Source organism: Triticum urartu, chromosome 4A (assembly GCF_056163025.1).
Source record: "Triticum urartu cultivar PI428250 chromosome 4A, HENAU_Tu73, whole genome shotgun sequence".
NCBI classification, from domain to species: Eukaryota; Viridiplantae; Streptophyta; class Magnoliopsida; order Poales; family Poaceae; genus Triticum; species Triticum urartu.
The window spans coordinates 187,608,971-187,620,728 of record NC_141876.1 but is presented as its reverse complement, the minus strand read 5'-3'; the positions used below and the strand labels follow the sequence as shown (position 1 = coordinate 187,620,728).

At 42.1% G+C, this 11,758-nt stretch overlaps 1 protein-coding gene across 1 annotated transcript; it reads right to left on the bottom strand.

The window, feature by feature from the left end:
- Positions 1-238: 238 nt before the first annotated feature.
- Positions 239-1,824, bottom strand: LOC147975326 (uncharacterized). Its single transcript, XM_087519646.1, has 4 exons — positions 1,709-1,824; positions 1,323-1,473; positions 684-770; positions 239-259 (listed from the first exon to the last, which is right to left on the bottom strand). Exons 1-4 carry the CDS (start codon positions 1,822-1,824, stop codon positions 239-241), a joined length of 375 nt encoding a protein of 124 aa, XP_087375772.1.
- Positions 1,825-11,758: the final 9,934 nt, after the last annotated feature.

The following is an 11,758-nucleotide window of genomic DNA, read 5'->3' as shown; positions in this document are numbered from 1 at the left end:
TTTTCTACAGATTTATGTTCTATGTATATTAATTATACTTGAAAATCAAACCTATTACCTCTGGCGACTCCAGGTTTGAACATAGATACAATAATAGCTCCCCTGGTGAATGCTCTTCTTGTTTGAAAGGTAGATCGTTGGATGGACTTGATAATGTGACACCAAAACCAGAAAGCCTTGACAAATCCTCAGTTGAATCCCAAAACCACCCATGCATGACTCCCATCTTATTTCCAAATTAGAATTGTATAGGAGCAGGCTTTAGAAAACAACAAGTTATAATCTGAATTAGTGGAACTTACTCCCCTATTGGCAGAAGATATGGATTTATAGTACTATGAAATTTAAATCATCGCGAGCATTCTTGTTGTCAATATTAGTATATTAAACTGATATGCTAAAAATAAAATAGTACAAATAGGATACATGACCAAACTCTTGGCTATACCAAGAAAACATTTTTCTTTTGAGAATAACTGCTGGAGAAATGAAAAAATATAACATATGTCCTTGAACAAACTTATAAATGAGATGAATTAATCACATGTAGACACTGATTTTAAAATTTTCTATGAGCAAATCTGGAAACATTCAAGAGGTAGAAGAAAATTAAATGTATATTCTCTATGTAGATAATTCATGACGGTAACAGGTTAAGTAAACGATTAAGTAGAAAAATTAACCTGAATGTGGGGGCATGCAAAAAAGTTGATCAGTGAGAATCTTGTGTGGATAAGCAAGCCATAATTTACCATGAAGAAACTGAGTTTCTAACATAGAAATAGAAGAAATGAGTTGCCGAAATATAGATCTAACCAGGTCTACAAAGAAAAGAAATGAGTAAATATAGACACTAAAATTCGAAGCCTTCACCTTACTTTGTCAAATTCATAGGAAAAGAAGAATCAATTGATTATTGGTAGTAATAATGCCATATACTCTGACATTTTATAATCACCTCACCTCGACCAAAAATATTATACTAGTATGTAAATAAAGAACTCAAAGGCAGCAATTTAAACTTAGCAGTCAGATAACTAATACCCATGTGATATTCTCAAAATATATCGGATCAACATCACTTAAAAAGCAAAGACTGTATAGTAGAAAACAGTAAAAAAATGACCAAAGTGTTCTCCTTAAAAAAAGAACCAAAGTTCAATCCTAGCCAGCCATACGTGGATCAACATGTATAGGAATTTTGAACACAAGGGCACCGACATCGTTGAGTCGTTAGACTCCCTGATCCATGTGGAAAATAGAAATCCAAATCAGCAGAAAGTACAGAGCATCAAAGACAAAGGGAAGGGAATGATCTGTACCAGCAGAAAAGCCATGGGGAAGTATTCCTGAATCCTTTTCTCTGCCGATCCATCATCGTCACCCCTCTTCCCATCATCTCCACCACTCACAGGACAAACTGATGCCCAGCATGACCACAGTAGCGAAGTCTCTATATAGCCACCTGCTGACCTGCAAGCAAGCAAGCAGTACGAACAAACAAGAGTGAGCATGGACTCTAGAGTGGCAAGAACATGCGCCCATGTAGCAGGCAGATACAGACACGGATCAGAGTTTGCCAACCACAAATGGCCAAACTGATGGATCAAGAGGCCTCGTGACTACAATTGATCAGCCGAAAACTAAAACTAATGGGATCTTGGTTGGATGTATGTGAAGAGAAGGTGGAAAGTAAAATTGATCGTACCTCCTATCTATGACTGGGTTTCTGGTTTCTCTGCTTTCTTGCTGCCAAGTGCCAACGATCCATCCCCTGGCAGTTGAGACCACCCCCATGGCTGCACCGGTCTGAGAGTGCCCCATGATGCCACCGTCCGAGAGCAGGATTTATCAATGGCGAGTGGGGATCGCTGCCCCTTCGATGACTGCATCCTCGCCTCCCTCCAGAGCCAGGATTGATAGGCAGCGAGTGGAGATCACTGCCCCATCGATGTCCGCATCCTTGCCTTCCTCCCGAGTCGGACCCCTCGCGCCATCGCGCGCCTCGCCTCCCATCCGCGCCGGATCGATTCCCACGCGCGCATCGGCTGGATGGAAGCGGATTGCGTCGCCTCATCCTCTCTGTATGGAGCGCCTAGCCTGGATTGCGAACAGTTTTTTTATTAGCGTTTTTCGTACGTGTCAAGCGGGTCAGCAGCAGCAGCATCCCAATAAAGCCCAATCAACCACAGGCCAGAAAGAAGTGTAGGATCTAGAAGTAGATGTGTCTAGAGGGGGGTGATTAGACACATAATGCTCAAGTTGCAATTTTTTAAGCTTTTTCGGTTTAAGTGGAGTTTAGGCACAATTTCAACACACACAATACATATCAAGCAAGCATGCAAAGAGTATATGAGCAGCGGAATGTAAAGCATGCAACTTGCAAGAATGTAAAGAGAAGGGTTTGGAGAATTCAAACGCAATTTGGAGACATGGATGTTTTTCCCGTGGTTCGGATAGGTGGTGCTATCCTACATCCATGTTGATCGAGACTTCAACCCACGAAGGGTAACGGTTGCGCGAGTCCACACAGGGCTCCACCCAAGGGTAACGGTTGCGCGAGTACACACAAGGCTCCACCCACGAAGGGTCCACGAAGAAGCAACCACCCACAAAGGGTCCACGAAGAAGCAACCTTGTCTATCCCACCATGGCCATCGCCCACACAGGACTTGCCTCACTAGCGGTAGATCTTCACGAAGTAGGCGATCTCCTTGCCCTTACAAACTCCTTGGTTCAACTCCACAATCTTGTCGGAGGCTCCCAAGTGACACCTAGCCAATATAGGAGACACCACTCTCCAAGAAGTAACAAATGGTGTGTAGGTAATGAACTCCTTGCTCTTGTGCTTCAAATGATAGTCTCCCCAACACTCAACTCTCTCTCATAGGATTTGGATTTGGTGAAAAGAAGATTTGAGTGGAAAGCAACTTGGGAAGGCTAGAGATCAAGATTCATATGGTAGGAATGGAATGTCTTGGTCTCAACACATGAGTAGGTGGTTCTCTCTCACAACATATGAGTTGGAATGGTGTATGCGTTCTGATGGCTCTCTCCTCGATTGAAGAGGAGGTGGAGGGGTATATATAGCCTCCACACAAAATCCAACCGTTACACACAGTTTTCCAATCTCGGTGGGACCGAATCAACAAACTCGGTCGGACCGAAAAGGTAAACCTAGTGACCGTTAGAGATTTCGGTGGGATCGACTGGATCAACTCGGTGGGACCGATGTGCTAGGGTTAGGGTAAATCCAAAACTCGGTTTGACCGATTACTCAAACTCGGTGGGACCGATTTGGGTAATAAGTGAAACTCAGATTTGGCCAAGCAAACTCGGTGGGACCGATTGCATATCTCGGTGGGACCGAGAATATTGCAATGGGTAACAGAGAGTTTGCAAGCCCATCTCGGTGAGACCGAGATCCCATCGGTGAGACCGAACTGATTAGGGTTTGGCAGTGGCTTATGACAAGTGAAAATCGGTGGCGCCGGATAGGAAGAATCGGTAGGACCAAGTTTGGCTTAGGGTTTAGGTCATATGTGGAAGTGGGAAAGTAGCTGAGGATTTTGGAGCATATCATTAAGCACATGAAGCAAGAGGCTCATTAAGCAACACCTCATCCCTCCTTGATAGTATTGGCTTTTCCTAAAGACTCAATGTGATCTTGGATCACTAAAATGTAAACTGACGAGTCTTGAGCTTGAAGATTTAGCCAATCCTTTGTCCTTAGCATTTTGAAGGAGTTCCCACAACCTTTAGTCCATGCCACTCCATTGTTGAACTTATCTGAAACATGCTAGATTGAAATGTTAGTCCAACAAGAGATATGTTGTCATCAATTATCAAAACCACCTAGGGGGCACTTGTGCTTTCAATCTCCCCCTTTTTGGTAATTGATGGCAACATACATCAAAGCTTTAGATAAAGATATAAAGAACAGCAAGTAAAGCTTTGGAAGGACATGTAACAAGCATAGGTTCCCCCTACATGTATGCACTCATGTAAATATGAGATATAGAGACATGTGAGAGCATAACCATGACAGAGTAGGCAATGTGTTACATGCATCTTGGCCATATGCATCAGAGCAAAAGATTATCAAGGAAAATACCTTCATGCTCATGAGTCCTTCTTGCAAACAGTATGTACATAAGCAAGAACTCCTCATACTCATGATTTTGATGCATATACTTACCTTGTGGTCTTGAGTTGGCTTAGGATGGAATGAACCTGCACAAACAAGGTTAGATAACACAGGTACGTCCACTAGCCAGAGCAAACACAAGAAACCACAAGATACCAAGACTGGGATGACATGTAGAGAGTGAGTACAAGGTACCACATTGAATTCAACATGTCCCCAAGAATAAAGATATGCAGTGAATTCGACTGATTTCTTTCCCTTAGGTGTCTTGCTCCCCCTGAATCTTACACGGGATATTGGGAGAAGATAGGAAACAGAAAATCAGAGCTGAAAGATATGAATAGAACTTAATTCAAATGAGTTCATATGAACATGTCTTTCCCCCAAAAAGACATGTGGCATCTCTCCTCTTGAACATCAAGCATCTGGGATCCTTGAGTATTTTCTCTCCCTGGAAATCTCTCTCTCCCCCTTAACAACATCTGGGATCCTTGAGACTTTCACTCCCCCTTGAGGTCTCTCTCTCCCCCTTAATACTTTCTCTCTTGTAGGTGTGGTCCTTGAGACTCTTTCTCTCCCTTGATGTGATCTCTCTCTCTCCTACAAGCTTTGATGTGATCTCTCTCTCCCCCTTTGACATCAATTTCCAAGAAGGTTTTTCCTGGAATCCGTAGAATAGGTTTGGTCCTTGAGATTCAGCACAAAGCAGAGGATAAAATTGTGATGCTTGTAGAGGACAAGATTCATTGGGTGGAGCTGGATCAGAAGAAATGTAGAACAAGTGGCAAACTGTTTTTCTGATTGCAAAGTCGGTGGCACCGAGTGGCATATTTCGGTGGTACCGAAAAGATTCGGTTGGACCGAAAATTGCAAGTCGGTGAAACCCAGTTTACACAGAGAAAAAACACTTGTCACCTCAGCTCACTAGACAAGTAAGATCTCACAAAGATTTGCAATGAATTAGCTGAAAGATTTGCAAGGAATTTGATGCAGAAATATGCAGAACAAAAATCAAAAAAGAAAAGAGTGAATGTTTCTAGATGAAGTTTTTTTTTGATTGAAAATGAAAGAAACAAATATGCAAGGGACAAATGCAATAACTCAGAAAAGAACACAAGAGAACTTCATCTAGAATTGGGCGGTGACATAGTCACCTATGTTAGAGTATGTTGACTTAGGAGTCAAGTGAGAACACTTGATCATAGGTCATACTCATTGTTTAAGCTCAAAATGGGGTTACCATTTTTCGTTTACGCATCTTGATGTATTCACATCTTGTTGAGTTGCTTTGACTCATGTCTTGGAGTAAAGCTTCTCTAAGATGGAATAACATACCTTGGGTGGTGGTGTGGTTCTTGCTCATGTAGTTGAACTTGTGTGGGTGCTCAAGGTTGATGTAGCTCATCAAGAGTTGGGAGCACCACTTGGAGTTTGAGTTCATCTACCTACATGGGTTAGTTCTTGCGAGGAAGAGCACTTGTGTATCCAAAAATGACAATTATGAAGCTTAGCATAGAATTTGTCAAAGGATATGTTTGAATGGTTTTGTGCTTCCTTGTCTTCAACCACTATTGTGTAGAGTCTTGGTGATGTAGAGATTGCTCAAGATATGAGTGAGTCGCAATCTCATGGAATTAGATTCAACCAAGCACCTACATGGGTTAGGCAACATGCAAGGTGCAAATATATCCAAGACATAAGATAGTTATCATAAGAGATATATCATGGATTAGTCATAAGCTCATGTCTTGCATGTATCCAATGGAGTTTCTACTCCAAGTTCGAAGCATCAATGATGTTCAATTCTCCTCTCAACCTGCAAAACACTTTCTCATCAAGTGGTTTAGTGAATATATCCGCTAATTGCTTGTCGGTGCGAACATGCTTAAGATTGATGTCACCCTTAGCAACATGATCTCGAATGAAATGATGATGAACTTCAATATGCTTAGTTCGAGAATGTTGTACAGGATTATGACCAATTTTGATAGCACTTTCATTGTCACAAAGAAGTGGAACATGTTTCACATAAATCCCATAATCTTCAAGAGTTTGGGTCATCCAAAGTAACTGAGCGCAACATGAACCAGCGGCAATGTATTCCGCTTCGGTGGTGGATAAGGATACAGAGTTTTGTTTCTTGGAAGACCAAGACACAAGAGATCTACCAAGAAATTGACAAGTACCCGAAGTGGACTTTCTATCAACCTTGTCTCCGGCGTAATCTGAGTCAGAATAGCCAACAAGATCAAAAGAAGACCTCTTAGGATACCAAATGCCAAAATTTGGTGTATGGATTAAATATCTCACTATCCTTTTCACAGCCTTAAGATGAAAATCTTTAGGAGCAGCTTGATATCGTGCACACATGCACACACTTAGCATAATATCGGGACGTGAAGCACATAGGTATAACAATGAACCAATCATAGAGCGATAAACCTTTTGATCAACCGGTTCACCATCTTTGGTTAAATCATTATGTCCACTAGTAGGCATGGGTGTAGACATACCTTTGCATTCTTGCATATTGAACTTCTTGAATAAGTCCTTGGTGTACTTTGTTTGAGAGACAAATGTACCTTCCTTAGTTTGCTTGATTTGCAAACCGAGAAAGAATTTGAGTTCACTCATCATAGACATCTCAAACTTCTCTGACATTAGCTTTCCAAACTTTTCACTAAAGAGAGGGTTAGTTGAACCAAATATGATATCATCAACATAAATTTGGCATACAAATAGTTCTCCATTAACCCTTTTAGTAAAAAGAGTAGAATCAATTTTACCAATTTCAAAACCACTTGTAGTAAGGAACTTGGTCAAGCATTTATACCATGCTCTAGAAGCTTGTTTAAGACCATAAAGAGCTTTGTGAAGTTTGTAAACATGATTTGGTTTCTTAGGATTGATAAAGCCGGGAGGTTGTTTGACATAAACTTCCTCCTCTATTTCACCATTTAGAAAAGCACTTTTAATGTCCATTTGGTACAAGGTGATATTATGGTGATTAGCATAGGCAAGTAAGATGCGAATGGACTCAAGTCTAGCAACGGGAGCATACATCTCACCATAGTCCATACCTTCGACTTGTGTGTACCCTTGGGCGACGAGATGTGCTTTGTTGCGAACCACTTGTCCATCTTCATCTTGCTTGTTGCGGAACACCCATTTGGTACCAATGATGTTGTGGTTGTTGTTGTCGGGCTTCTCGACCAATGTCCAAACTTGGTTTCTCTCAAAATTATGTAGCTCTTCATGCATAGCATTTATCCAATCCGGATCTTCCAATGCTTCTTCAACCTTCATAGGTTCAATGCTAGAGATGAATGAATAGTTTTCACAAAAGTTAGCTAAACGAGTTTTTGAGCGAGTGATTCTCCCGGTTTGTATATCATTGAGGATTTGTTCGACGGGATGATCTTTGGCAATTCTTGCTCGAACTCGTGAGAGCTTTTGCTTGGGTCTTCGTTGAACATCTTCTTCATCTTGTTCTTTTTCTTGGCCTTCTTCATTGTTGACGTCGTCGTTCTCTTCTCGTGGTGGAGAAGGAGGTTGTTGATGTTCATCTTGACGTACTTCCTCGTTTTCTTCATCTTGGTGTGTCCGACTTGTGGATGCTTCCGTGTCGATTCTTGGTTCACCTTGTCGTGAAGTAGAAGCTTCCACTTGGACGGATGAAGTACTCTCCTTCACCTCCGTTGGACGAATTTTGCCAATGGACAAGTCTTGAATTGCTTCTGAAGGGTCTTTGTCTCCTACATCAATTGGCAATTGCTCTACTTGTGAGCCATTAGATTCATCAAACTTCACATCTACCGTCTCTTCAACCTTTCGGGTGAAATTGTTGTAGACACGGTAAGTGTGAGAGTTTGAGCCATAACCAAGTAGAAAACCTTCATGAGATTTAGGAGCAAACTTTGAACGACGATGCTTATCAAGAATGTAGCACTTTGAGCCGAATACTCGAAAGTATCCAACTTGGGGTTTGTTACCGGTGAGAAGCTCGTATGCCGTCTTGCCGAGTAGCTTGTGAAGATATAAGCGATTTGTTGCGTGACAAGCTGTCTCAACCGCTTCTGCCCAAAAGTGCTTTGGCGTCTTGTATTCATCAAGCATCGTTCTTGCCATTTCGATGAGCGTCCGGTTCTTCCTCTCAACAACTCCATTTTGTTGAGGTGTGTACGTAGCCGAGAACTCGTGTGAAATCCCTTCTTCGTCAAGAAAGGTGTCCACATTTATGTTCTTGAACTCTGTTCCGTTGTCACTTCGAACCTTCTTGATCTTGACATCAAACTGATTTTGGGCCTTCTTAGCGAAGTTTCTGAAGATCTTCTGGACCTGCGAGTTGTCATTAAGAAAGAACACCCACGTAAATCTTGAAAAATCATCAACTATAACTAGACCAAAGGAATTTCCACCGAGACTCTTGTAGGCGTTGGGACCAAAAAGATCCATGTGAAGTAGCTCGAGTGGCCTCCTTGTGGTCATGATGTTCTTCACGGGATGTCTTTGTCCAACCTGTTTACCTGCTTGACAAGCACTGCAAAGTCTATCCTTATGAAATATGACATCGTTAACTTCAAGGATATGATTTCCTTTAATAAGCTTGTCAAGGTTTCTCATGCCAACGTGACCTAGTCGTCTATGCCACAACCAACCTTTTGAGGATTTAGCAACAAAGCAAGTTTTAGGTTGTGCCTTTTTAGAGAAATCGACAATGTAAAGATCACCTCTACGCATACCCGTAAAGACCATTTTATGATTGTCTCGATGAAATACTTGGCAATCTACCTCAGTAAATAGGACATTCAAACCGAAATCAGCAAGTCTAGATACTGAAAGTAAGTTGTAGCCAAGAGATTCAACAAGCATGACATTTTGAATGGAACTATCATGTGAGATGGCCACCTTACCAAGGCCAACCACTTTACCCTTCGAATTATCACCAAAGGTGACATATTTTCGAGGGCCGTCATTTTCAGCAAGCTCACGAAACATCTCTTCATCTCCGGTCATGTGATCAGTACATCCACTATCAAGAACCCATTTCTTTCCTCCTGACTCATATCCCCGAAGATTTGCCATAAGACCAAAATGTCTCATTGCATCATCAAGATCGAAGTCACTATCATCATCATCATAATATTCATGTTCATCATGATCTTGTGACTCATCATTTCCTAGAGAGGGTAATTCATTAGATAAATGATCATCAAAGTGGTCACTTTTATGAATTCTTATAGCTTTGAATATGATATCATTAATGATTCCAACATCTCCTTTAGCATGCTTAAGATTGGCAAGTTCAAAAAGACATTTACCAAAACTAGGATCACTAGAGTTCATCTTACTCAAGGCAATAGATTTATGGAGAATTTCATCCAAAGTTTTCAAGGAATAATCGGGAAATCGTTCCTCAAGAAATTTCCATGTGGTATAGGCACAATTGTGAGTAGGCAAACTAGCAATCAAATTTTTGGGCAATCCTCTAATGATGAGCTCAATAGTTCTAAGATTGCGAATCATGTCAATATCTTCATCTAGGGTAGGATGCAAAGGATCAATATGAGGTGCACAAGGGCTAGCAATATACTTGTTCAAATGATATTGATTGAAGATTACAAGCATCTCATTTTTCCACTCATGAAAATACTCTCCATCAAGAATAGGCACTCTATTTCTAAGACTCCCTAGAGTAGACACATCCATCTTCCTCCAATGGTGATTAAACCAAGGCAATGGAGACCAATGCTCTGATACCACTTGTAGGATCTAGAAGTAGATGTGTCTAGAGGGGGGTGATTAGACACATAATGCTCAAGTTGAAATTTTTTAAGCTTTTTCGGTTTAAGTGGAGTTTAGGAACAATTTCAACACACACAATACATATCAAGCAAGCATGCAAAGAGTATATGAGCAGCAGAATGTAAAGCATGCAACTTGCAAGAATGTAAAGAGAAGGGTTTGGAGAATTCAAACGCAATTTGGAGACATGGATGTTTTTCCCGTGGTTCGGATAGGTGGTGCTATCCTACATCCACGTTGATGGAGACTTCAAACCACGAAGGGTAACGGTTGCGCGAGTCCACACAGGGCTCCACCCAAGGGTAACGGTTGCGCGAGTCCACACAGGGCTCCACCCACGAAGGGTCCACGAAGAAGCAACCACCCACAAAGGGTCCACGAAGAAGCAACCTTGTCTATCCCACCATGGCCATCGCCCACACAGGACTTGCCTCACTAGAGGTAGATCTTCACGAAGTAGGCGATCTCCTTGCCCTTACAAACTCCTTGGTTCAACTCCACAATCTCGTCGGAGGCTCCCAAGTGACACCTAGCCAATATAGGAGACACCACTCTCCAAGAAGTAACAAATGGTGTTTAGGTAATGAACTCCTTGCTCTTGTGCTTCAAATGATAGTCTCCCCAACACTCAACTCTCTCTCATAGGATTTGGATTTGGTGGAAAGAAGATTTGAGTGGAAAGCAACTTGGGAAGGCTAGAGATCAAGATTCATATGGTAGGAATGGAATGTCTTGGTCTCAACACATGAGTAGGTGGTTCTCTCTCAGAACATATGAGTTGGAATGGTGTATGCGTTCTGATGGCTCTCTCCTCGATTGAAGAGGAGGTGGAGGGGTATATATAGCCTCCACACAAAATCCAACCGTTACACACAGTTTTCCAATCTCGGTGGGACCGAATCAACAAACTTGGTTGGACCGAAAAGGTAAACCTAGTGACCGTTAGAGATTTCGGTGGGACCGACTGGATCAACTCGGTGGGACCGATGTGCTAGGGTTAGGGTAAATCCAAAACTCGGTTTGACCGATTACTCAAACTCGGTGGGACTGATTTGGGTAATAAGTGAAACTGAGATTTGGCCAAGCAAACTCGATGGGACCGATTGCATATCTCGGTGGGACCGAGAATATTGCAATGGGTAACAGAGAGTTTGCAAGCCCATCTCAGTGAGACCGAGATCCCATCGGTGAGACCGAACTGATTAGGGTTTGGCAGTGGCTTATGACAAGTGAAACTCGGTGGCACCGGATAGGAAGAATCGGTAGGACCGAGTTTGGCTTAGGGTTTAGGTCATATGTGGAAGTGGGAAAGTAGCTGATGATTTTGGAGCATATCATTAAGCACATGAAGCAAGAGGCTCATTAAGCAACACCTCATCCCTCCTTGATAGTATTGGCTTTTCCTAAAGACTCAATGTGATCTTGGATCACTAAAATGTAAACTGACGAGTCTTGAGCTTGAAGCTTTAGCCAATCCTTTGTCCTTAGCATCTTGAAGGAGTTCCCGCAACCTTTAGTCCATGCCACTCCATTGTTGAACTTATCTGAAACATGCTAGATTGAAATGTTAGTCCAACAAGAGATATGTTGTCATCAATTATCAAAACCACCTAGGGGGCACTTGTGCTTTCAAGAAGGCCGCAAGAGTAGCATACCCTTTAGGACAGCCCGGCCAGGTCGTGGAAACGGCAGCTGAAACTTAGATCTGACGGGCAGAAACAATCTCAACGTGAAATCTGACGGCCGAAATCACTAGAGACGTGAGAGAGCTCGGTTTAGGTGTGGTTATACTGTCCTAAATGACAT

Coding starts and splice junctions, on each gene's coding strand:
- LOC147975326 (XM_087519646.1), bottom strand. CDS start 1,824: ATGGGGCACTCTCAGACCGGTGCAGCCATGGGGGTGGTCTCAACTGCC. Junction 1,474..1,708: donor AACCCAGTCATAGATAGGAG/GTACGATCAATT, acceptor GCTTGCTTGCAG/GTCAGCAGGTGGCTATATAG. Junction 771..1,322: donor TCCCCATGGCTTTTCTGCTG/GTACAGATCATT, acceptor TTTCTATGTTAG/AAACTCAGTTTCTTCATGGT.